At 33.6% G+C, this 27,973-nt stretch overlaps 1 protein-coding gene and 1 pseudogene across 5 annotated transcripts; both read right to left on the bottom strand.

The window, feature by feature from the left end:
* Positions 1–94: 94 nt before the first annotated feature.
* Positions 95–19,302, bottom strand: LOC123200992 (CHD3-type chromatin-remodeling factor PICKLE-like). Of its 5 annotated transcripts, XM_044616423.1 has the most exons (32): positions 19,223–19,267; positions 17,274–17,350; positions 14,678–14,827; positions 13,711–13,848; positions 13,458–13,612; positions 12,957–13,112; positions 12,265–12,500; positions 12,058–12,153; positions 11,787–11,923; positions 11,495–11,707; positions 11,313–11,420; positions 10,815–10,865; positions 10,600–10,699; positions 9,795–9,937; positions 9,607–9,710; positions 9,332–9,470; positions 9,057–9,226; positions 8,589–8,655; positions 8,381–8,503; positions 6,724–6,833; positions 6,554–6,635; positions 5,069–5,266; positions 4,574–4,724; positions 4,376–4,481; positions 4,107–4,181; positions 3,461–3,522; positions 3,299–3,375; positions 2,730–2,857; positions 1,781–2,156; positions 1,311–1,434; positions 1,063–1,136; positions 95–653 (listed from the first exon to the last, which is right to left on the bottom strand). In XM_044616423.1, the coding sequence occupies exons 3-32, from the start codon at positions 14,822–14,824 to the stop codon at positions 264–266; spliced, it is 4,236 nt and encodes a 1,411-aa protein (XP_044472358.1). In that variant the 5' UTR covers positions 14,825–14,827; positions 17,274–17,350; positions 19,223–19,267; the 3' UTR covers positions 95–263. The 5 variants fall into 5 exon arrangements, with proteins under 5 accessions (XP_044472358.1, XP_044472359.1, XP_044472360.1 ...); XM_044616424.1 differs by lacking the exon at positions 17,274–17,350 and having other exon boundaries at positions 19,223–19,302; XM_044616425.1 differs by lacking the exon at positions 19,223–19,267 and having other exon boundaries at positions 17,250–17,338.
* Positions 19,303–22,316: 3,014 nt separating this feature from the next.
* On the bottom strand, positions 22,317–25,675 carry LOC123199948 (annotated as a pseudogene).
* Positions 25,676–27,973: the final 2,298 nt, after the last annotated feature.

The raw sequence follows: 27,973 nt of genomic DNA on the forward strand, positions 1-27,973 counted from the left end.
CAACTTAAGATTAGCTCAAAATTGCTTGGTTAAAACACACAAGTATTATGGAAATGACTAACTAGTGATACACAGTAACTCCATAATGCATGCATTTTCTGATAAGAAACAGTTTCTTATAAATAAAAAAGGTCTTCAAAAGACCACCATGACTTGGTGGCCAATGATATAATTATTCGATTACAGTTCTGCAAAATTTATTCCCTCATTTCTCATAAAAAGTCCTCCCGGCTAAATAACTCAACCTGAGATGTTTGTGTACCTTAATCATCCAAAACAAGGACCCCTGGCTCCGACTTCTCTGGGTTTCCATCATCAGTTTTGGTGTCAGCGTTATTCTTAACTTCTTCCATTGCGATGTCAGTTCCAGTTGCTGTTCCACTCTTCATCTCAATTTCCACCACAGCATCAGGCTCCTTATCTTTTGGCATGGGTAGTGAACTCGGATCTGCAAAAGTGCTCTGAGTCTCAGCCAGTGACAGTCCCTCTGAGTTTGGCATTTGCTGGTCCAGAGGAAGCTTGGAGAGAAGCCAGTTAAAATCATCAGAAATGGCTTCAATCGGTTGAAGGCCCGTCTTCAATTTAAGACTTGCTGGCTCGTTTGTAGTGGATGTCTGGACAATATCAACATTCTCCTCTAGTACCTTGTGCACCTGCCCAACATAAAGAATATCAATAAGTTCTTAAAAATATTAAATCTTACACCAACACCCCTAAATCCTTCCTTTTTGACTTTAAATATAGAGAGTAATTGATTAAATTCTATAAGTTATGAGATTTATACATAATAATTTAAAAATTAAGGGGTTTTAATTAATTTTTGGAGTCGAGCTCAAGTCAGCCAATCTTGTCTCAAGCTCGAGTTGAGATCCCACCAGCTTAGTAAGCTTAAGCTCTGCCTTAAGATAACCGAGTCCAGCTCATACCAAATACTATTTGGCTAAGGTCTACTAGATTACACCTCTGCCAAGACCCACCAATATGGACTAATCCTGCCGCTAGGCAAGGAAATAATTTATCAATTAAGCTATAATTCCAATGTTGTTAAAAAAAATGTTTTACCTTATTATATAGCCTAGCCATTTCCAATCGATCCGAGTCTCCATCACAGGCAGCTGCTGATATTTCTTCAGGTGCTGCACACAATGAATACAAGTCAGTAAAGAGTTCACTAAAACCAAGTCAATAACGAACTCTACAAGGGCAAAAATAAAGTTAGAAGTACAAGAACATACTTATAAACATGTAAAGACTGAAATTTGGATACCATTGTTTATAGTGAAAAAGGTTTTATATGTAACAAAACTTACCAATTGCCTCTACTTGAGGTAACTGATCAGTGATCTGGGCATCAATCTCAACAGAGCTTTTCGCTGTATTCTTTTGCTCACTCTCAAGATCTTCACTTGGGGTCTCAGCTGATTTTAAATTCTCCTTTGGACACAAACAAGGGAAACCAGATTTAATTTATAGCCATATCACAACCATATGGCAATGGATTCCAACAATTACACAATTAGAAACATTAAATATAAGTTCAGGCTACAAGAAATATTTAAGTTTAACCTTTGCAGAGTCAAAAAACCTTCTCTGTGTAATCCATACTGAACTTATCATGAATCCACTATTTTAAACTTCTCTAATTTATTTTTTCTGCATTGACAATCATGATGCATTCTATAAAAGTGAAGTTTTAATAGTAACTTAAGTTATAAGCCACAACTTCATACATTTATTTTTATCTTAGTATATACATATATGTCAAACGTAATGGACTTACAAGGTATACTTTCTGGTACTCTGCAGTAAGGCCTTTCTCCAAAAGCTGCACCCTTTTCTTAATAAACTCAACCTGTCTTCTTTGCATATCTCTAAAATGATAAAGTATGGAAGAATCTTGGTGTTGCTGTGATTGATTTGCCACATCAGTTGTCCCTTGAACACCATCACCTGCAGAATCACTAACATTGCCACTTCCCTGAGCTCCAATACCAAGTATTTCGGTATTGGCTGTATTAGCACCATTTTGTGATTGAGAACTTGATTGTCCAGAGAGGGGTAGATTTATTGCTGGGAGATTTAACTCTTGACATATGACCTCCTGAATCTTCAGATCCTTGTCATCCAAAATAGCTTGCCATCTTCCATACCCATGCCTTGAAATTCATTAAGTTAGTAACAAGTACAAAAACAAAGATATTCATAATCCAAATATTTAAGACAAATAAACAATCAAATTTAATGATTTGATAAAATTTGTCTACATATTGTCATAGATACAAAAGCCACAATCAGATTCCTAGAACAGTACTTTTGTCAAGTATCCTAACTTTTCCAGCCATCTACCTGAATGTGACATGATACACTTCAGTAACTATCACATTAAAAGGATTCACATTTTACAGAAACAAAATTCTAATTTGAGAATTGTATGGATGGAGACAGCATCAAACACATCATCATGGGTACTCATTCTAGGTGCACATAGCATTACTCTATAGCTCGACATTCTGATAGCAGGGTGAACAGAGGCCAAAAAAAGAAAATGTAGATTGCATCCAGCATGGAAAGAACAATAAGAAAATTAAGTTGCTAACTGATGCAGTTTACAATTCCATAAAAAGAATTTATTTCCAACCAATGCATGCCTAAGTTCTACCAACATATTGAGTAACTGCGATTATAATTCAGATGGACATTCCAAATATTATAAAATGAAGGAGACATACTTCAGTACGGCATGCAGTAATAATAAATCATGTTCCTCTTTCCAAAATTTTCCACCCTTCAGTGCTGGGTAACGCAACACAGCCTCATCTTCAAAAAGAGGGCCTTGCTTTTCCAATGAATGTTTAACCTATCATTAACATATGCAAAATAAAATTAGCAAGAGAAAAAGACAACATAATGTCTTCAGTGAATCAACCATGGACTGCATAGCACATAAAAAAATTAAGAAAAAAAGTCCCAAAATTGAGGTAATATGAAAACGAAACAAGGAAAATATATAAATAATGATTCAAAGGAGATACAATTATGGACAGTATACCACAGTTAAGATGAAATCCTGAGGGGTTTCCACCTATTATCAAAAGAGTCCAAAAAAACACTTTGCCTCGGACTCAGAATATATAATATCACCTCTTTTATCAAAACAAAACATATTTGCAAAAATTACCCCCAAAAAGCTCCCCAATTAAAATGCCACTATTTTCATCCTTTTCCCTTCAAAAATACAGTTATTTCCCTACTGCAAATGTATTTGACATGATTGTTAAATGTCCATTCAAAAACTTACCTTATCCCTAATTAAAACCAAGGCTCCTATCCTGACAAGTACATCTTGAATTCTAAGTCCTTCTTTTGGAACACCATCTAAAGAAAAGAACATTAATATCAATAAATGGTTAGTTGCATGCAAACTGAGGAAATAAAAACAAAGAGCCATTAAAAAAAATACCAGAAAAGGTCGGAGAGTCGGTTATTTTTTCATGAATGTGGGTCAAGAAAAGAACCCCATAGCTGAATCAACCAAAAATAATGATAATTTCAGTTAGTACTTTACCAAAGAATGAAAGAACAGGTTAAATAATCGAAAGCAAAAGACAATAATAATGAAAGCAAGATTTGTCACCCTCAATCACAGAAAAAAAGAAAAAAAAAAACAAAGAGAGGTTTAAAAAAAGAATGGAGTTAGAATAAACTTTGAACTAAGATTCCAGTTATAATACAGTTGGTTTAGTACTAAATGCCCTTAATTTCAAATAATAGGTTAAAGGTTCAAATCTCCACTAACTTCAAATATTATATTACACAAGTTTCCGATCTATCAAGAGTGAAGGGTCTAGAAGTAGAACTTGTTTAGAATTTAGTAAACACGTGAGAAAAGTTTATGGATTTTTGTGTTTCAAAAAAATACAAAGGATCTACAACGAAGACAACCATGCTCTTCCACTTTCACTAGTGTGAAATGTAAGCAAGTCTATTATCATAAGATAAAAATAAATAAATTATGTTTCAAATAGTGACAAAATTCCGAGCATAAATGACACTATAACTCTAGCCTATGAGTGAAAAGTATAAGAAGCAAAGGTCATGTTGAATACTCTCTTATCTCTTCATAGCTCTTCTGTTTTAGGCGAGCTGCAAATTCCTTCCAATCAAAATCCCCAACTCCAAATCTGCAATCGACAACCTAATATAAGACAAACTCCAAATCCTAAAAGAAAACGACAAAGATGCAGACAAGCATACCTACATAAACAGAAACAGGAAAAGAGAAAGAGCCAAAAGGGGGGCAACTAGACAAACAGCATGAACAAGTAATGTAACATAGGATTAGAGAACCAAGATTTGATAAGGCAGTGGAGATAACCTCATCATAATTTGTACAAATGCAGCCCTCTGGTTTTGATTGAAACCCAACACCCTAAGCGACCTTCCTTCACCTTCCATCAAAGGAAACGGTTCCATACTATCGACTGCAAAAGATTTTGTCACAATGAGCACAATATGCACAAAAACAGTCATAAAAAATCATCATTAATGTTGAACAGGTACAGAAAAGAAAGACCTCGAGATTTCTTTCTGTAGGGTCTTCTCCCAGTTTGAGCTCCAGATGATGCTGTATCACCATCAGTTAAGTCAGCCTCGAAGTTATCATCTTCACCATCTGAGCTTACATCTTCTAGACCAGCTAGGTCATCGTCTTCAACAGATACCATCTGAAAAAATCAAAGAACACAAGTTAAGCCTACTTCACAAGTGATTAATCGATCCAATATGTCAATTAACACATAGAAATACAGTATAAAGTCTTTTTGTGGTTAAACATCAATGGGACGAGGGGATAAGAAGATACGAAATAACACCTACTTAGGAGAGGGCATAATAAGCCTTGCCCTATAATAGAATAGAAAAATATATATATGTGCCAAAAGAAAGAAAAAGGAGAAAAAAATACTGAATGTAAAAAAATATACATTATTCAGCAAGAACGCATAACATATACTAATAGTCACAATCTTCCCTTTTAATTAACTAATAAAATTCCCAAACCTCAACAAACCTGCTTACGACTTCTTTTTCCTTTTCCCAAAGCATTGAATTCTTCAACTTTATGCACTTCATATCGGTCTCTTAACAAATCTTCCCAGTAATTTGATCTTTCAGAATTGTTCGGGGCAGATTTACTTTCCACGGCTTCCTTTTGAGCCTCTTCCTCTGCTACAGCCCCTGCTTCATCAATATATTCAAAATTTGCCACCTAAAAAAATTGACATTGTTAAGAAACCATAAAGCAAGAGCCAAGTATGCAAAGAAACAGAATAGGCATAGCTTAAAATGTTTAAGCATAAAAGCCTACCATCATCAATGTACTATAGTCAACCGTAAAGCAATACAAACAGTTTACTCTGCAATAAAATTTGATAATCCTACAACAGTCAATTTATTATATAAAAGCCTCAAACTACAACCTATACAAAACAAAGGTAAAATCCTTATAAGGAAAAAACGGAAGACAGCAAGAACGACACGTGGCTCATTTTTCTCCATATTATACTCTTTAATAAGGATATAATAGACCATAAATTAAATGAAGAATATAACCTAGATTTGAATATTAATGCTTTGGATTCTCTAAATCCTTTAGATTTAGTAAGTGAATTTGCAGAGATTTATTTCAAATACTTATATGCTTACACACTGCTGTTCTTGGATTTATTTAACAAAAACAGTAGGATTTTTTCCTTTGAGGGAAAATGGTAGGTGGTAAGTATAATAATCTCTTTGTTTTCAAAGCAGTCAACCATACCCTTGATGCATGAATGACAATGTCAAGATTGTAAACTACACCATCGTAGTCGAATCGCGTATTATATCGTATGATACATTTTTTAAAAATAAAATAATAAAAAATTCTAATTGGCAAGTCATCATTTTGAAAAATATTATAAACACCTATAAAAATTTAAATTTTCTCATATGCAATCTTACTACATTATCATATTCTCTAAAAATGTGTATCGAACCGTATTAGTAATATGTATCGTATCGTACAATATATTCATTATATCGTATTAATTCGATACACTTTATAATACGTATCGTTTTTCACTTGCATCGTATCATATTGTAGAATACATATCGTGTATCATCAGATATTAATAACTACGAACTACACATGATCAAAACAAGGGTGTCTAGACATTTGAGTCTCTTGGGCAAGCCTTCGCTTAAAATAAAAAAACAAAGACGGGGTGAAAATGAAAAAACATGGGTCCTTTCCACCAAAGTGAAATCTGGTATACTTTCATGCCAGAAACCTGGCACTAGGCTGATCCACTTCCTTGAAAAAACAAATTTTTTTAGTAAAAACATTGTTATCAAGGTTAATGAATCCTGTGTACACAATATATATTTGGAAAAAGCAATTAAGAAATTCAACGAAACTCCAAATTTTTTAATTTTCTTAATAGAATTAAGAACCATAACTAATCAAATATAGGACACATGCATGCTAATGTGTGTAAATTTGTAATGAAAACAAAACCTTGAAAGCCTTCAAAAATCCGTCTTCCTCTTCTTCATCCACAGGAGCCTCTTCATCTCCAAGTTGTTCACGGTCAAGCAGCCTATGAAAGAAACAAAAAATAAAGAAAGTTTTTAACGCTTTTATTCAAGCTTCATAAACTATGGATTTCAAGCAATTTCCAAAGTAACCTTTCTATAGCAGAATCATCATAATGAATTTGGCGGGATTTTCCTGCTTCATCATTCTCATCAGCAAATAGTTCCTTTGAGCCATACCTGATGATGTCATCTAACTCTTCCTAAAATGAACTAAAACTTAGAATTTTTCTTGCTTTTGTTCAAAAAGCGAAAAAACATGTAACTACATAGATTAATCACAGGAAAATATTCAAAGATTGTGAACCAGCAGTCCACCTCAAAATAACATAAAAAACCAGAGGATTAAACAAAAGATATAAATTTAAATCAACACAGAATCTCAATCTGTATGAATACAGAAAAAAAAGAAGTATGCTAAAGTTTTTTTTTACTCTTCAAATTTTCATAAAGCTATCAGATTATGTCCTTGTCCAAAATGTGCGATCACAACACTCTCGTTTATACACACTCACACATGTGGCTTACATGGGGAAGAAAACAACAGCAAATGCAAGAGCGAGCAGTGCTCAACGAATTAGGTTGAATCTAAGGAAAGAAACTACTGTAATTCATAGTTTTCTGGAACCAACCCATATTATAAAAGAAAGGGTTCTAGAGATCACATAACACAAGTGCACCCAAGTTCAACCTTAAACCTAAGGTTGACTACAATGATTACCTTTTAGAAGACATGTGGACCTGGACAATTCAGAAATCTAGGAACATTTACAAGAGTGAACAAGTTGTTCACAAAATTAAGATACATTTAATGGATCACAAAAGTTCTCCATAGTGCAAGCTGATCAACTCAAAAAAAAGCCACAGACAGATCAAAAATCAATGCCAGCAGCAAAAAATCAACCCAATAATCATCATCAATCTAAGTGAATAAAGAAAAAAGCAGTGTCTTGAAAGATTTAGAGACCAAAGCCCAAAGACAAGCAAGCAAACAAACTCAATTACACAAAATACAAATATCTTTCTCTCATCTATCTTAATAATTCTTTTGTTTCTTTCCTGCCAAATCACCCAAACTGTTGCTAGAATAGCACAACTCCACTAAATTTTGTCCTTGTTTCCTCCAACAACCAAAATTGTATTCTAAAAGGAACTCACTATTAGAGGCTAGAATAACCCACATATTTTTGCCACTTGGAGAAGTTTGTATCATAATCTTAAAGAGAAAAACTACAATTCAAGAAGAGATAATTTGTAGTTTCCATATTAACTTTGCACAAGACACAAGAAGGGGATAGATACCCGCTGGAAACTTTCTTTGAATAACATCAACTGTGTTGATTTTACCAAGGGCAATGGTCCAAACAAAAGGTCTTCTTTGAACAACATCTCCCCTGGCAATTCTAAATCTGTCAAAAGGCTCCCTCTAAAATCAATCAGAAGTTCCCTGAAACTTGTTAGAAACTGGAGAGATCTCTGACAAATTGGATAACCACCTAGCACCATCTGAAATTTTAAAAATATAGTGAAGATTTTTTATGATACTGATCCTAAACCTCATTCTGTAGCCATCCACAAATAATTAACTATAGCCAAAGCATAAGACTCAAACCCTTTATCAACCATCACAAACACTGAAATCATTATTTTTCCAACTTCTGTCCAACAAAAAGATTAAAAAATGTGTACCATATTAGTATAGCATTATTCAAATAAAAAGCCTCAACATCAATTAAAAGAAGATTGTTACCTGATTAATGTTTTGGGCCTTAAGCCTCCCAACAACAAGATGTTCTAAAACCATTTTCTTTTTAGTCATCTGCATCATCCTTTCTTCAATGGTTCCTCGAGTTATGAGCCTAAAAATCATCACCTGTGATACAAAAACAATATTTCTCATAAAATAATAAGCAACAGTAACAATCTGTGGTATCTCTAAGGAGAACTTAAGCTTCAACCTTGTTGGTCTGCCCGAGTCGATGAGCTCTAGCCATTGCTTGTAGATCAGCATGAGGATTCCAATCACTATCCAAGTTAAAAAAATTTAACAGTCAAGTCAGCACAAAAGAGTGAGATTAATATTTTAAAATAAAGCCCCCAGAGCTATCTGAATTATAAAACTAATAATGAAAAAACAAGAGACATTAACACATACACAATACCAGAAAATGCCCTGTGAAAATGACAAAATCTCACCACAACAGATGGACTTCCTAGGCATTCTATTACCAGCACAAATTTGAATGCAAGAAACCACATGCTCAGGTTACTAATATTAATTAAGTCCTCCCAAAAGATGAATTCGCAAAGGTTCCACAAGATCTAAACACATGCCTCATCAATGTATAACTGCCTAATAATCTACCAGCATGCTTACTATTTATACAAAGAGAAGAAAAGCAGATATTAAAGTCAAAACATATCACCTGTCATATATAAAAACTGTGTCAGCAGTAGCAAGGTTAATTCCCAAGCCACCAGCTCTAGTAGATAGCAGAAAACAAAATCTGGAGGAATGTTTGGCATTAAACCGATCTATGCGTATTTGTCTTTCAGCTCCACCAACTTTTCCATCTATCCTCTCATACTGCCATTTCTGAAAAAGAACAATAATAATAATAATGAAACTACTTATCCATTTGCACCAAATGTTTACGGTATTCAAACTATTAATGAACAATGAAGGATATTATAATTGTACCTTATAAGTTAAGTAATCTTCCAGTAAGTCCAGCATGTGCTGAAACTGTGAGTATATGAGAACTCTATGTCCCTGCTCTTTCAGTCTTACCATCATTTTGTCCAAGAGTTGCAATTTTCCAGAAGATTCCAAAAGCTGTCTATCAAATAGTAAAGAGAATGCAGAAACAAAAACTCAGTAATTTAAATCCAGCACATATCTTTAACCTACTCAAAAACCAAAATAAAAAAGTGTCCCCAAATTTATTAAATAGAATTCTAACTCTAGCATTATACCTATAAGATTCATTTGTATCTTCTATATTTGGTTCAACTCCTTCCAACATATAAGGATGACAACAGAGCTTGCGCAACTCCATAACAACATTGATCAAGGAAATCTGATACAAAAAACATTTAAAAATACCAGTCATTAAGTCAAACCCAGTAAAACAGGCTTATTTCACTAAAACATACAACCTTACCTGCGCGCCACCACGTCGTGTTAGTATTTGATAGTTACGAGTGAGAATGGCCTTGTAATACTCCTTTTGCTTGCTACTTAATTCAACACGTAAAATGAGTTCCTTCTTAGGAGGCAAATCCTTCATGACATCTTTCTTCACTCCTGCATTGACATTTAAAGCACTTTCAATCATATACTCAGCAACATGATTAAGACTAAAAGACAGTGAGAATGTACAAGGCAGTTCAAGATCTTGGTCTAGAAGATCTATAGCCATCCAGGAAGATGCAGATTTTACTTTTAAATGAAATCAAACTAAGCCCTTTGCATAAATAAGAAGATAAATCTGCTCTGCTCTTGAAAAAGCACTAACATTCAAGGTAAAATCATAACTAGAGTTGTTACATACACGTACCAATGAGAAATGCCAATTACATGGTTTTCCATCAGCAACATATGCCAACAACCATACCCACAAAAATGATAATAGCAAAACAATATCACAGAAGACAATACATCACAAATAGTCACAATCTGCATTAATTTGAAAAGATCTAGTTTCTTCTCCTTACAAGAGAAAAGGGGCAAAAAGAAATTCAAAGTTCATCTTAGTGATTCTCTTTTCCAACAATCTTACCAAGATTCAAAATCTTAAACATTATAGTAATTTAAAGATCAAACATAGGCAACATGGTGATCAATTGGCAAGCTATCATAAACCATGAACAGGATCACATGGTAATAGGATGAAGTTATTAGCATTAGCAATTAAAGGGGACAGGTAAAGCACAATTGTATGAGAAGAGAAAGATTTAGATTTATACTTCTAAGAAGATGAGGAGCTAGCATTTTATGAAGTCTTGAAATCTGCTCCTCTTGATTGATATCCTTAAACTCTTCCTGAAACTCCTCCAGACTTCCAAACTGCAAACATTTTAACATCAAATACAACAAACTTCTCCTCAAACTTGTGTAAGTATTCTCCCAACCTATCTTGATTTAATTAAATATGTCTCAACAAATCAGCCATCACACTAACCTTTCCAGCATCAAGGAAGTGCATGAGCATAAAAAGTTCATCCAAATTGTTCTGAAAAAAATGTGGACATAAGCACTTAAATTCAAAAGCAATAACTTAGACACTTTAAACAGCAAACACAGTTATATGTATATGGAAGAAAACAAAAAGATGAAACGAACTAAAATTGCACAGAACTACGAAAAATTTACAGCCCAAGATATCTAAACCAAAACAACACACATATTTTTCCTTTTAAGTTCAGAATTGGATACAGGTTAAAAGAGGCTTCATTAGGTCTTGAGTACGAAGAGATGACATGATGCATAATTGTGAAACATATTATCCATATAAAGGATCCCAGAAATTTATGCATTTTTATATATCATTTGAAATTTGTTCTTATGATAAATTAGAGCGCATTAATATGTGTGATTATTGGACTTTCATTGAAGAAAAATAGCAACATATATCAGCAATAACCTTTGATATATCATACCATAATAATTAACAACCCACCTGAAGAGGAGTTCCAGTTAACAGGACACGATGCTTACTCAAATATTGCTTCAATGAAGAAAACAGTTTTGAATCCTTGTTTTTCAGACGATGACCTTCATCAACGATCTACATTTGAATATTAGCATTAACAGAGATCATACCTTGGATAACACCAAACTCAATAAGCCAAAAAAAAATACCATGCATTCCCACTTGATTGGTTTCAAAGATGCAGTGTCCAAGTTAACCATCTCATATGATGTTAGGAGGACATCAAACTTTATTCGATCCTGCTTACTTTCACTAACAATTTGACCAGATTTCTTTTTCTTGATCTTCTTATGGTTTTTGGGAAAGTAAAATTCATATTCCCTTATAACAGCACGAGCTTGGGCAGAACCAACATACATGACCTGCAAAATTTAACTTTAATTCAGGATACTTCAACGAGCAAAAGAATTGTAATAAGTTAAAAAGCACCAAGGTACATACAACATTCATTTGTGGAGCCCAAGTTGCAAATTCACGTTCCCAGTTTCTAAGTGTTGAAAGTGGAGCTATGACTAGATGTGGCAAGATTCCCTCCTCAAAAAGAGAAGCCAAAAAAGCAATACTCTGTATAGTTTTTCCTGCAATGAAACAGAAACAAATGCATTGGTGAAGTCCAGACTGCAGACACCAAGATGAATATATGAATTCCCTCTTCAACAAACGGAGAGTAAAAATGAAGAAATGGAGCTCAAACAAACATAATAAGACCTACCAAGACCCATTTCATCAGCAAGTATCACATGTGTTTGTTTGGACCAAGAGAAACGCAAGAAGTTCAGCCCTTCAAGCTGATATGGATGTAGTGAGCCTTCAGTTACAACAGAATAAACCTTAAAATTCCATGATGATCAAGCCAAACAAAACATAAATATCATATAATGCTATCAATTTGAAAAATACATCAAACAAAATCCTATACCTCCAGAAAGAAATTCAGGGCTGCGTTCACAGTGTTGAAATTCTTTTAGTTTCATTGTGGACTTGGCACCATCTTGAGGGGTGTTCTTCTGTTTATTGGAAGACCTTGATTGAATTTTATTAAATTTTTCAATTTCAGGTTGAAATGCCAATATATCTGATGCAAATTCCCAATAGCACTCATCATAAGAAAGTTCTTTATATTTCACAAGGTATTCCTTCCCATCATCGTCTCCCCTGCAACATCTCAAAGTTTCAACCAAACCATGTTAAGACAGGTCAAAATTTCACAGTATAGATGAAAATACAACAAAACCGTAGTAAAAAATAAACACCATAACAAAATATTAACCTAACAAGAAATAAGAAGTACCATATTTTATAATTTATAATTTTTTTCTCACAAGATTTCAACTTCACTTATCTAAATTCTGAATCATATGAGAGAACCATGCATGATTTTGACTTAACTTAGCAAGAACAGATTCCACGTCATAATTCACCAGCATTGAAACCAATGCTGGTGAATTAAATTCTGAGGTAACCTAAAATTTTTGAACCTTAACGAACCTAATCAAATTCTGAGGTAACCTAAAATTTTTTACCCATATTGAGAGAGATCAAAGAGACAAAGCAGAAACACAAACTTTGAACCAATGGATATGTGTATATAGAAGTTTCAAACTATTAAACCTGCAGGCAAGAATCCGATCAACAGTAGTCCACTCAGGTCGAATGGCAACGAAGTCATCCTCGGTATTACTGTTTGACTGGCGTTTGAAGTTGTTTACTTTAGTCTTCAAACGAGGGTGTGACTTGAAAGCTTTTAAGAACTCTTTTTCAGGTACCCTGATGAAAGAAAACACAACTAGCAGGTCACTGAACACTGCAGAGAAAATAAAAAGACACACAAACACACATAATGCTGACAAACAAGAAGCAAAACACTAAAGACCCAGATGAGCTAAAAGGTCAATAACAAAAGCATAATTTTAAAAAGAAACACAAAGTAAACTTCAGCAAAGGCTAACTTCCTTTGCCAAAAAAAAGTAGTCAAACCACAGAAATTTCTGTAAATTGCTATTAATTTATGCAATGAATGTTTTCTTATTGGGGGGGTGATCAGCAGTGGCCAACATTGTCCCCTCCTTTGTGAATCTCTTCAATTCAATGAACACAATAAGCCATAATCACCAAGTGCAGTGCAGATAAGATAGTCCCTTCCACTTCACAAGATATTGTTTCACAAAAATTTGCTTTGAGCCCAGCATAGAGGCATCACTATCATCAGCTACAGTAGGACGGATCTCACATTCCAATATTTTGTCAATATCATTCAGTGGGCTAACCTGTAGACGCAAAATATTGATTCTCAGCTCTTGCCAAAAGTAATAACAACTAGTTGGATGAGAATAAACACAACTCTCAGCACAAGATGAAATCATACACATTCTGGGCACCTCCAGCTGCCAGGAGAAGGTGCTTTCAACGGTGGAAGTAAACATTTAGGATGGTATGCATAAGTACATGTATCACAGCTCATAAGATTCTCACTTTCTCCACAGGCTTGACATGAATCATCTTTCTGTTAATATTAAATCAGAAAAGTCTTAAAAGTGTAGAGAAGACTTATGATTTATAGCCTCAGTACAAGTACATACACAACTTCAGAACAATATAAAAAAATTCTCCAAAGGTATTGGAACAGAGAAGACATATGAAATGTTTCCAATCAGACATTTTCAAACATCCAAATTATGCCTGCAGCCATTGTCTATCATAAGTTTCAAATGCTCCAAGCAATGGTGAAAACCACAAATTTCAAGAAAATTCAAACCATAAATAACTGCCTTTTGCATGTTCCCATATCAGGTTAAACATCAACTATAGCAATCCAAATGCAGAGACCAACCTTGTTGAAGCATTAGATGAAAAAGCTCTAAGTGACTAGACTAGGACGAAGAAAAGCAACGATGTCTTAGTTCCAAAGATACGAGTGGTTCACACTGAGAATTAAAAAATAATTAAGATTCAGCAAAAATATAAAAACCAACATAACTAAGTTCAACTGGAACAAAAGAACATATATAAATTATAAAATTTGAAGAACATGACACTCAGATAATAATCATGGCTCCTAAGGACCTCTAAAAGAATACCCAAGGCAAAACCAAAGTAAAATGCACAAAAGTACAACAAATTAAATTTACGTAAGGAACAAGTAGCTCCACTACCTCATGCAAACAATCCACAGAAACAAGACAAAATAATAAATTTGAAAACATTTTTTCCTTAGAAATCAAACAATCAGCATCACTGAACACCTAAAAAAACTTCCATATAGGAACAAAGAAGAAAAAAATAGATCCAAGAAGTACAAACATATCAAGCAAAAGAATCAATAAACAACATACCGCATCATCCCTGACTATTCTTTCAAATTTTTCCTGAGTAGCCCCAGGTTTCCCTTGCACAAAATCAACATCATCATCTGATTCATCTAAATGATAAAGTGGCTTTCGATCTGATCTAACACGAAGCCTCTCAACCAAGCTAGTCATATTCTGCAAGTTAAACAGAACATTGAATCATTTATGAAACATGAAATACCTAACTAGCATGCGTTTAAAACTACAAGTTGGGAAAAACATTCATTCTAATTAAACTTGATTTAGCACATTCCCCTTGCATTAATATTGTATCAATACTGTTAATGAATTTTAATTATAGCATATATATTAACACAACAAATGTTATAAAGCCACTAACTCAGCATATTCTTCAAACTTAAAATATCAGCTCATTATAATTCAAGGTAATTAAGTAGAGACCCAAGCCCTTGTAATTACATTATGAGCTAGCATCCCAACCATTGGATAATTTTAGAAACACAAATGATATCTATGGTTTCTGACACTGTTTATGAAATTCACAATTAAACTACATCAACTGCAGCATTTCTTCAATAAAAAGGTATAAAAATGCAAGTTAGATATAACTGCATAAATTAAAAACTTAATAATTACTTGTTACAGCTATATTGTCTATCAATAGCTTCATAAACAAACGTATAGCTCCCCTATATTGTCCTCCATCTACTAATGTGAACTCTCACTTTTTCAATAGCACTGCCCACAAACGATTAGAGTCTCTTAAACCATTACTGTTTCTATTATGTTTAGAATCATAAATTTCTTATTTGACAACTAAAAATAAAAACCTAAGCAAAATATTGAACCTACAACCCTCAATCTCCACCCTATTTCTAAGGATAGAGATACTCTAAACATAACTCAAGCTTTAAACAATTATATAAATGTCTTATATGAAAACACAGAAACTTTTTAACTAAACTAAGTAAGAAGCTTAATACTCGAAGCCACTTAAATAACGCATCATTGGCTGTAAGTTTTACTTAGATGGGAAATGTCAAAATTGCTTAGGACAAAATCTTTTTCCCTGTTACTAAATTTAGCATGTATTAGCAGTGTTTATCTCCAAAGATATGATATTCCATCAAAAGAAAAAAATTAATAAGAACAGTATGAATGTTAACACAGCACAACATTATTTGAATCATGATTGTGCCAATTATTCCACCAAAAAACAGCAAAAACGCAAACAATAAAGAGAACAGAAACACTTTTAATGATAATGGGGCTTTACAATAGATAAACTGGCAATTCGAGGAGTCCGAGCCTTCTGACCATTCAAGGCATCAGAGACCTCCCAATTAACCCCTAAGAGGTTGCCCCTGTTCTAAGTTGCCTAAATGACAATATTTTTCTTCTCCCCCTTATTCCTCTTATTGTTCCCCCTTTTGTTCTCTCAAATCCTAAAATCTTAATCTAATTCAAACTTCTTAAATTCCTTGATTCAGTCAAACTAATTCACTCATAATGTTATCATAATCTTTAATTATAATTTCAATTCTATTATTTCCTAATCCTATCATAATCTTTAATTATGATTTCAATTCCATTATTTCCTAATCCTATCATAGTCTTTAATCATGATTTCAATTGCATTATTTTCTAATCCTATCATTACCATCACCTTGTCTTCAAGGTGGGTAAATTGGAAAGTAATTTTTTTTCTTTGTGCTCTTTTCTCTTCTTTCTTTCACTTACGCTTTTCCCTTTCCTTTACACTTCTATGCTTCTTCCTCTAGTAACAGCTTGTCTTCTCATTATCATATCTCACCAATTTGCCTTCTACCTTGACAAATCTCACTGCTTTGATCCACATCATATGGCTTTGAGACTTGGATCCCACATTGAAAAGTATAAGCTTCTAATGTGAGGTTTATATGGATTTGGGTTCTCTAATCTCAATAGTTGGCTTTTAAAGTATGGTTCTCCCAAGATTTATATCATTTTGCATCAGAAGCACTTAGTTTAGAATATTAGAGGTAGTTATTGAAATAAATTCAGCATGCAGAACAAATGAAAACAAGCTCTTCTCTTTTTGGGTTATATGAAAGTTATATACCATTTAAAAGTTGTTTCAAACAACTTAAAAGAACAAATTGAATACATTGAAGCATCAGAACTATAAAATTTTGGATTTAAGAAAATACATATACCATAAACATAAAGATCAGAGGAAGAAATTCATGAAAAAGTCAAACACAAAATTTTACAACTAAATGAAGAATGGCAGCTATACAGATAATTACGCACACCAGAAACCATATTCGAGACTTCATTTTGGTTATCCAAGTAAACAATCAGGTCAAATTATGGTAATCATTTTTATGATAAAAATCGTTATAAAATCTAATAAAACAGAAATTATACAATGGTTACTTCAATAGCAACTTAATCAAATAAAACAGATTAAAACTTTATACTGTTCTATGATTTGGTATGGGCAATCAATTTCCTGATAAACTTCAGTTCCTAAATCAAAAAGAAATGAGCATGTTAACAATTATTAATATAAATGAAGCTTATAGAGAATATAACTGATATTCTACTGCAATACCTTTTGAGATACTTGTTCTAATACCTTGAAATTTTTCACCTAACAAAAATGCACTCTGTTATTCGTTATGAATCCTGGAGACCTCATTACAGTCAAGCTGGCTGTGACAATGCAAACTTCATGACACAATATGTTATGTAAAGCAATTTGGCAAAATATTTAATTTATTCTGAATTTCTGTCAGTTTTATGAAGCAAAGCACTCATGCAGTAATTTCTACAAATAAAAATTGCAGACTTCCATATCATATCAAAATGCACTTAAATCATCCGTCACCAAAGCCAGCAATCCTATTCAGACATCCTCACATCTAATTGAAAGGTAATGAAGAAACAGTTGGATTTTGGCCAGAGGTAATGCACCATACTTGACATGATAGATTTTTCAAAATGTACAAGGATTGCTAAGACTTCATTCATTTGCGTTGACGAGGGTAAAGTACAATGGGTCAATATGCAAAGTGCAATAAAGGGACCTAGAAACCTGGTGAGGCTTTACATGCTATTATGTATTTCCAAAGAGATAAAGCAATGTTACATAATTCAATAAACAAATATCAGAGGAAAGGGAAAACAGAAAAAGGAGCAAATTTGGAGGCAGGGTCAATCAGGTATGAAACAAATAGCATAAATAAGACAAGAAAGAAACATAAGTATAAAGAAGATCTTTTATACTGGATGTGGAAATTGCCTCAGTTACATCTTCTAGGTTAAAAACCCCCAGGTAATAAATTAAAAAGTAAAATGGATACAAGATCCATGAAATAAATTTAAGTCTCCTTTCAAAAGGCAGGGTATCCACATAAATAATAATTTAATGTGTTTATCCCGATGTAGCTATCTGAAAAAATATAGTGAGAACTTAATTATATTTAGTTTGGTAGAACTTATTTCATTAAATACACAAAAAAGGAAGAAAACAACAAATTAGATATATAACTCCAAATCAAGTAAAATACAAATAATAATTTTGTTTCGGCAAGTGATGAGGCTACCTAGAAAACTTAATGTGAGACTGATTGAAAATAACTACTTGCCAATGGCAAAGCGCATGAAAAAAAATATAATTCAAAGCAGTGAACAGATTACCTGAGTTGGACTGATTTAAAAAAAAAAACTACTTACAATGCAAGCACGTGAAAAAACTATAATTCAAAACAGTGAACAGATTACATAGGTTGGACTAATTTAAAAATAAACTACTTACCAACGGTAAAGCGCGCAAAAAAACTATGATTGAAACAGTGAACAGATTACATTGGTTGGACAAATTTAAAAATAAACTAATCACCAATGGTAAAGCACGTAAAAAAACCTATAATCCAAATCAGGTAAACTGATCACTACTTTATAAATAAACTACTTAACAACGGTGGACTGCACGAAAAAACTATAATGCAAAACAGTGAACAGATTACATAGGTTGGACTAATATGAAAATAAACTACTTACCAACGGTGGAGAGCGCAAAAAAACCATAAATCAAAACAGTGAAACAGTTATCATAGATTAATAAATCATCAAACTGATTGGCACAAATCCAAGCTATCAAACACACAAATTCATCACTAGCGAAAACAACTAAATACAAATAAAATCAACAAATACCTCGCAAATAAGCAACTATAGTTTTAACATTTCACAGCACCAAGGCTCTGGAAAAAGTGTTTGAAATTAAAAAAAAAAAAAAAAAAGGAAAGAAAACATGCCTACTGTCATTTCTTCGAATACACAACTGAAAGAAAACAAAATCTAAACACGAATTCTCGCAAAGAACTGAACCTAAAATACAAGGAGCTAAAGCCAAATAACGATGTGTTACAGAACAAAATGCAAAAACAATAATATTCAGAATCCAAACACGTACAAAGACATCAAAATCCAGCCACTATTTGCATTCAACAAAGGCTAGTTAGTTCCTGAACTTGAAATGAGTGAATAAATTTGAAATTCTCGAAGATATGATGAATTTACCGTGAGATATCGGGATCCAGAGCAGCCAAACAAGGAAAAGTTGCTGTAGAACCTGAAACCGAAATTTGGGCGAGAAGAAGAGTACTGATATTCTGACAGCGAGGCTATTTATAGTAGACGGGAGCAGATGTCATTACGTGCATTGGGAAAGGATATTACGGTCTTTTAGAAAATTTAAAATAGAAGGTTAGGGTATGGATTTTAATAGGGTATTTTGGTATTTTCACAATTTGGTATGTCATGAAAAATTATGGAAAGGCCAATGGAGTATTTTTCACCCAAGTTTTGATATAAAGATAAATATACATCTATAAAGTTTTAAAAACTCAAATATCTATTTATAGACCAATTACAGTTAAAATTTCATATCATGACTGAGGTTAAAATCGTTATTTTATTAATAATATTAAAAATATATAATTTTATCTTATCATTTTATGCTTTAAAAATTTACATTTCACTTTCAACCCCAACTTTGAAAAAATAACATTTTTTTTCTAAATCCATAGGATTTTCTTTCCCCTCCCCCCTGGTGATAGTGATGATAATCGTCATCATCTCCACTTTTAGCTTAGTTATCCGCCTAGAATGGAAACAAAGTTGACAAAGACAAAGACATATAGTCTAGCTAAAGGTGTAGATGGTAACTGTCATCGTCAGAGAAGGGAGAAAACCCTAAGAATTTGGGGGAAAAAATTTATTTTTCAAAGTTAAGATGAAATGCGAGTTTTTAAAATTCGAAAGAAAAAAATGAGACAATTTTAACCTTTATTCTAATAAAAAATATTAACAATAGTTGGTTTATAGGTGAGTATTTGAATTTTTAAAATCTTATATATATATATTTGTCTTTGTATTCAAACTTTAGTGAGACATAGTGGGACATAATCATTTGGCCTTATAGAAATGAAATCTCCTGCCTAAACTTATCGTTAAGTACAAAATGTTCAAATTTTCACATTTTATTGATTTTGTTTGTGAAAACCTTTACCTAAAAAAGAAAATATCATTTTGAAAAGATTATTTTATTTTCTTTTTTGAGTAATAATTTAAGTACTAACAATAATATTTTATAATTTGACTTGATATTATTTTTAATTTAAAAATATTTAATAAAAAAATAATTTTATTATTGGTATTTAAATTAATATTTATTATTAATATATTTAATTTTACTGTTTCTCTTTTTTTTTTTCATATTTATTTTGCTTTTAATTTTCCTTTCACTTTTTATGGTTCCTTTTTCCCTCTATTCTTTCATCATTAGCCGTCTCTTCATCCATTCTCGTCACATCAATCGGTTTCACCAATCATCCTTCAATCCATTTATTGTGATCATATCTTAATCTCTTTAAAAGTAGATGTGGTCATGACTATGTCTTATCTCTTTGGTTATTGTGTCATGTTCTATCAATCATGTGCCACTCCTCCACATTCGACTGTTTCTATCCCAATAGACAATTGAAAACTTTTCTTTTCAAAGGTCTAAACAATGATTTTAATTGATAAAATTTTAAATTAGTGTAAATATATTTGTAATTGATATTTATATAAACTGTTAAGTGTATTTTTGTAATTTATAAAAAAAGGTGAAAAAATAGTTTATGGAAAAATTAAACCAATAGTATTAATAGAAGTGAATGATAGTGAAATTTTGCTTTTTTGAATAAAATAATTTAAGTATATGAAAAATGTTTAAATCTCCAAATTGAAAGTTATGATAATCAAAGGTGTATTTTGATTAAGGAAAATCTAATTTAACATTGTTAGAAACAATTTAATATTTAAGACTCGTTATGATGATATTTTAATTTTTACGAATAAAAATATATAAACGAGTATAATTATAAAGTTACCTTATTTATTAAGATTTACATTCCATAATGGATCCTATCTAAATTCTTTTAACTCAAATTTAAGTGCAAAATGAATGAATTGCATTTGAATCAATTTAAACATTTCAAATAAACCCATTTAAATTTAATTTAAATCGAGTTTAAATATCAATTTATTAATATTAAAATAATATTTAATTAATCTTTTTAAATTTAAATTAATATTAAATAAAATATTATTTTAATTCGGTTCAAATCAAACATAACCTTAATTGATTATTTATGAGGAATCGACATGGTTTTGAGGAAGTCAACAACAATTTTAAACCAAGTTAGAAGTGGTCGTTAAGGCGAATACTAATATTATTAATAAGGTAAGACCAGGCCTGGGTTGGGCTTCTTTATTTTTTAAAGGCCGGCCTAGGATTTTAAGGACAGGCCTGACCCAGAAGTACCCAGATGGATCCTGTCTGGCCAAGCCTGACTTTTGCGGACTTCCATCTAGAGCGGGCAAGGACCACATAATTTTCGAGTTTAGTTTGATATATTAGATCAAAATTCAAAACTCAACTCAGAGTCATAACTTGAGTTTATAATTTATTGACAAAATAATATCATTTTACAATAAAAAATGTCATTTTAATAATTTTTTGATGTGATTTGAATCAAGTTACGAGTCCATTTAGAATCGATTTAAATTTGAACTATCCATTTTTGCGAGCCGAATCAAACCAAACTCCATCTAACTTAAGTTTAGCATGGTTTCAAAAAAACTTGAACAACTTTGACCTAAACAAAATTAAATTAAACTGACTTTCAAAACTGAGCAATCTCGATTCAGGTGTAGCTATAACAACAACTAGTTTTTATTTAAAATGTAAATAAACTCCAACGCGGTAATGTCGAAGAAGAAAAAGGATTCAAACTGAGTTGAACATCGATCCAAACTTGAAAAGCTTTGTATTAGATACACCCTATGAGATGCATAACAAAAGAACAACACATATGGCATAAGTATACCAGTTCAAATTCAAATTGTATGCAAACAAGTGAATGGGCAATTAACAATGCAAATCAAATGAATGAAGCACCGAGGAGTTAATAAATAGTTAGTGCCTTACATTTAAGGCTCTTTAAGTCACTTAAGTTGAATGAAGTTCTTAAAACCACCACCACCAGTACTAAGCTACTCAACAATCCAAACAGGAGTACACACTAAACCAGTTTATAATGCAAAGAGAAGCTTCTCTTGAATCAGCTTCGAAGAATTGAAGATAGTGATATCACTTTTCACTATGTTAAAATTTTAAACAATGCGAAGCGTACAAAATTCACGTATTGTAATTACTCCTATTATGGTTGGAGACAAGAAGAATGATCAGTAACCCACTCTTACACCAAAAGAAAAACTTTGTAAAAGAAAATACAGTGACTGAGATCTCCATAATGAGTAGAAAATGTTTTCGTATGAAAGAATTATAACAATTATCAAATATATCTACCTGTCCAAACGCTCTAACTGAAGTTCCAGGTTTCCAGACTGTTGCAGAGCTTTTTCTACGTAGACCTTAGTTGGACTCAAGTGTTCAGTAGAATCATCTTCCTCAACGTTACCCAAAACCCAATTGCCTCTTTCATGAAGTTTTTCTCTCCTACGCTGCTTTTCATGGAGTTCCAAATACACGGCTACTGAAGCAAAAATAAGGAACCATATAACTAAAGCCCAAATAAGTCCACGAACATTTTGGCTTCCATATCTGTCTCCTAAATGCTTCATACCACTGAAAAGTGCCGCAATTCCTACAATAATGGCAGATCTTCCAACAATGACATGAAAGTATTCCCAAATCAGTCTTTTTGGGGAAACTATATCCGTATTATCAGGTTTCTTAGGCCTTACTCATGCATTGACTGGTTGAATACAAGCAAATATTATAGCAGTAATCCCAAACTTAACATGTAATGAGCTGACATTGAAGTTCAGCCACTGCAAAAATAAGGGTGAGAAAGACAATTGCCAAACCTGAGAACTGCAAGTATACATGAATCTGATACCATCCATCATCCTTCACATGTTTTAAGTATCTAGCAGCCAATATTCCACCTGGAAGCAATATACCCCAGGCAAGGAACATCATGAAGCTGTGCACAGCTAAAACTGGCTGTAAATCCTGCTCTGCCTCTGCAGAACCATGCATAAGCAGCACACGGACAGGTCTTTGACTCTTCACAAAATGCATATTTTCTGTAGTAGTATGTCCATCTGTCCAGCTCAAACCCCTTGTCCAATTAACTTTCAGGGGAGTTGTTGGATCAACAATATTCTTGCACTCTGGCTTAGGTTCTAGAAGGCACAGTGGTTTTAAGGTAAAAGTAAACTCAAATGTAATGATCCCATTTTCTGACTTGCACCTAACATAAGTCAAATTCTCTTTTGTGGGATGCATGCTCAAAGCATTCATTCCATCAATCCAATATGAATTAACATGATCTTTCCCAGCACTGTCAATCCAACCCACATAAGCGTAGTATTCACCATGCTAGTGCCAAACCCTATAGCAAGATAATTACTCTTTTTCTCACCACGAGCTGCAATAGATATTGACTCTCTATCCTTTGACAATCTCCAGAAGAAAGTAACTTGCTGATCATCCAAAACAACACTGTTATTGTACATGTCCAGTAAACCTCCATCAACCACGTCAATTCTCCAACCCATTTTCTGTTGAAACCCAGACTGATAGTACACCTGATCAGGTGTATTCCTATCTGGAGCCCAAACCAATTCCTTCAAACTAGAGGGAACTCCTTCAGCTTCTGGCCCTCCTGCATAGATAGTCTCAATACTATTGCTTGATGTTGCATTCCCACCAAGCAAATCTGAAGTGATGTACTGTACTGAGAACTTCACAGGCACCCCTCGTTCCACTCTCAACATTGGTGCCTCCTTATTAATATAAAACACTTTGGAGGATTTGGGCTCACCGGTCACAACAACAAGAAGAGCTTTTGCATCTGCTATAATCAAATCTTGATCTTCCTTGTCCTTTGCATCCAAGGGGCCTAAACAATTATTCTCATGCTCTGAAATATTGAGCACCAAATGTCCATAAGTCCACCCTTTTGGCCCCCCGTGATTTTGAGGAAGATAGAAAGGTATATGAGCATCAGGTGGTCTCATCAACCCCATCGCCCAAATAACTGTCATGTTGTCAGTATAATTCACCGAAATATCATACTTCGTATCATCAGATATTAACGGCCTCCTACATCTGATAAAAGACAGCCCCTCTATTCTGTGCCCATAAAGTATGTTACTATTACTTATGAGCCCACCCGGGTCAATTCGTTGGTAAATTGAATCAGGACAAACTCCCAAAACAGAACCATCTCTCTTAAAAGAACATTCACTATAGTCGGAGACAAAAAAATTTCCGCAAAAGGTCTTCCTTCTTCTGTAAAACCTGTAACGACCACATCAGAACCCAGCATAAGCCTCGTACCCTTACTCTGGTCAGCCCACCAGAAAGCCATATATTTCTGGATCCCGATTGCAGCCTCTAAACCAATATCAACAAAATTTTTATCCAAATCCAAAGTCCACCTAATCCTATAATTTTTGTCCAACACCTTGCAGTTATTAAACATTGTGGGCACCTTCTCAGTTCGGTGCTGTTCCGGCAACGGCGGCTTGTCAGGGCCCCAAATGGGTTTCAAATCCGACCCGTTTAACACTACGTGTCCAAAACTGGACGCAGAGTGCACGCCCCAAATGGCAAGCACGGGGATTCGATCCCAGGTAATATTATCAAACAAACGGACAGTGAAAGTGGCTTTTTGTAAGTTTGGTTGAGTTTTGGATCGGAGACTTTGAATCCTTCCGTTAAGTTACCGAAATTGGGAGCCTTCATGCTCCACCAGTACACATCCATCCCCGCTAACATATCGAATTCCTTAACCTTAAACGAACAATCTTTGATCACTGAGAGAACACCTCCCAATTGGTGTTAGACCATAGTAAACTCATACTCCAATCCGACTAAAGCGGTCGAATTGGGACATTTTTTGTCCCGATCTGCAAGACAATATGCGATTAACAAAAATAAGACTAACCCTAGAAAGGGAGGACTGAGATGGAACAGCATTGCGGGCGAAATTCGGATCTGATTGGATCCGACAAGAATGATGAACGAGAGACGTGTTGTGACAAAAAAAAAATGACTGACCTGTTGAGGCAGCAAGCTGATGATGAATGATGAGTTAACTCGGTGGAGGAGCGAGTCGTCAACTCGACAATTGAGCGTATACTGAGTTTGTATTTTTGAAATTTCAATCTGGTTTTTTCAGCTGAGTTTGTGCGTGGGTGCGGTGGGGAGACGGGAGACTAGAGAAGACGAGTGGTAATTTCGTGATTCTACGGATAAATATGTCCAAATATTAATGTGGAAAACTGTGGAGCCAGCCACGTAGTTATCACCTTCTGGTAATTAATTTTTAGTTAAGGCTGCAAGCCAGGAAATGATGCAGGTATGTAACTTAGCATTAAAGCATATTCTGTAATTTGGATTGATTTGAACAGATTCAAATTTTATTTTGGCAGTTATATTATTTATTTTGCTGATGAAAATACTCATCTTATCAACATTTTTTGATGACATACTTGATGAGTTTAAGTTTGATTCGATTTGAATTTAACCCTAATTAAGCTGTAAGCCAAAAAATGATGTAGGTATGTAACTTAGTATTAAAGCATATTCTGTAATTTGGATTGATTTGAACAGATTCAAATTTTATTTTGACAGTTATATTATTTATTTTGCTGATGAAAATATTCATCTTATCAACATTTTTTGATGACATAGTTGATCAGCTTAAATTTAATTCAAACCAGTTATAATGAATTCAAGTAAACTCGTATTCAGATTTGATTCGAATTGATTCCAATTGTATCTATTAAAGTTGTGATTGTGTATTGCATCACATATTAAGTGTACTGCATAATTAATTCTCTGATTTGAAATATGGACCAAATCGACAGACCTAATTGATCTTGCTAAACTTCAATAGCCAAACAAAATCAGATCAAGTTATGATTTAATATTAGCTTTTGTATTAGATCGACCTACGGTTTGAGTTAGTTGAATCACGTTAAGTCGCAATTCAGCCATTGTGTAATTTATCTAATAGCAATCAGCCCATTTTTTATGAATATTATATATTTTTTAGATTTTGTATATCCCAATTTGAGCTGTTCAGAGTTTCTTCCGCAAGGGAAACTTGTCAAGCGGAAGAAATGGCAGTGTCTAATTACATAAAGGTTAAAAGTTGAGCACTTTGCTTTTAGGTAGGGTTGGATTTGATTAGGGAAACCCGAACAAGACTCAAATCCAAAAGATTTGGCTTGAATAAGTTGGTTCAAATTTCAACTCAAGATCAAATGAGTTGAGATAGGATTCATTTGAATCAACTCATTTGATCTAGCTTGAATTTGAGCTGAAACAACTTGAACCGAATCTAACTCATATGCACCAGGAGAAAAAGAACATCAGTCAACAAAATTATACTAGCAGCTGCCAGACTTTGAAAACGGCATAAGCACTTGTTTTAAAACTTGAACAGATAAGCAAAAAGACATATCTAGAAGCTGGCTGTAAGGTGTGTGTGTGTGTGTGTGTGTGTGTGTGTGTGTGTGTGTGTATATTCTAGAACACTAAATCCAATAGCAATCAATATTCTGTTCACAGGCATCTACAAAATCCTACTACATTGTTTCTGTCACATGACCCCAAACAATGCCAACACATAGCATCACCATGGCCAATGCTTTTTCACCCTCACCAAAGGCAAAAAAATAGTCAAACAAAAAAAAACCAGAATGGCCCAGAAATACCTGCTGCCTTGGAAGAGTTGAATGTCAAAAAAACAATGAAGAATTACAACTAGACGGTGAATTTGAGCAATTGTCAAAAAACTTCACCTATTCTGCACTCATATCTTCATCAAGTTCACATTCTAAATCTGCACTGGTACTCCCCAAAGCAACTCTTGGGCTTGAGCTGTCACCATAAGATTGACATCTGGAGAAGCTTGTGAACAAGTTCCATGTACTCAAAAACAAATGATGGTAACAGGGTTTAGCAAGCTGAATTCGATTAGCTCCCACCATAAAAAAACCAAGGCATGTAGGACACTGATTGAATTCTCATGTCAAAAACTGCTCATAACTCAATGAACATTTGTTAGAGCCAAAAACTAACAATTAACATAAAAATATATACATATCATAAAAGATAATATATGGTATTGAAGAAAAGAAGTGCTATGAATAACGAGCCACAATACTGGAGCATCCAGCAGAGTGCCAGATGAGACAAAAATAAAACAGAAACATGAAGGGTAACAGCTAAGTTGCAGGGAAGTACTCATGCCTTACAAACATGCAATGAACTTACATAAGCAATGCCATTTGATTAATAATGAAAGAAAATTTAATCCAAAAACGCTGAATGAGCCTTACCTAGTGCAACACAAAAGACTTTTTCTTAGGTAATGCAGTACTTGAAATATAATGGTAACTACTGGAAGAAAACTTAATCAAGAATGCAAAAGTGAAAAAAAAAGAGTATCAACTTAAGTTGCTCATTTTCTAGTACAAACCTCAAAAAAAAAGTGATGGCAATCATGGTTTGTTTTCCCTCGAGAATAGAGTAACAAACAACATTTAGAAACAAAGTCTCCTATTCACACAATCTGGACCGTGCAAAGTGTGGATCAGTTTATGGGTAGAAACAATTTTAATGAATCTCATCCATATAAGTAGTAGTTCAGTCTCCAAAGCAGATACAAAGTGACAACATGGGCTAAACAGACCAACATTCAACATAATGAAGAAAATTCTAAAAGAACTTCATCGAAA

The sequence above is a fragment of the Mangifera indica genome, chromosome 17 (genome assembly GCF_011075055.1).
Source record: "Mangifera indica cultivar Alphonso chromosome 17, CATAS_Mindica_2.1, whole genome shotgun sequence".
NCBI classification, from domain to species: Eukaryota; Viridiplantae; Streptophyta; class Magnoliopsida; order Sapindales; family Anacardiaceae; genus Mangifera; species Mangifera indica.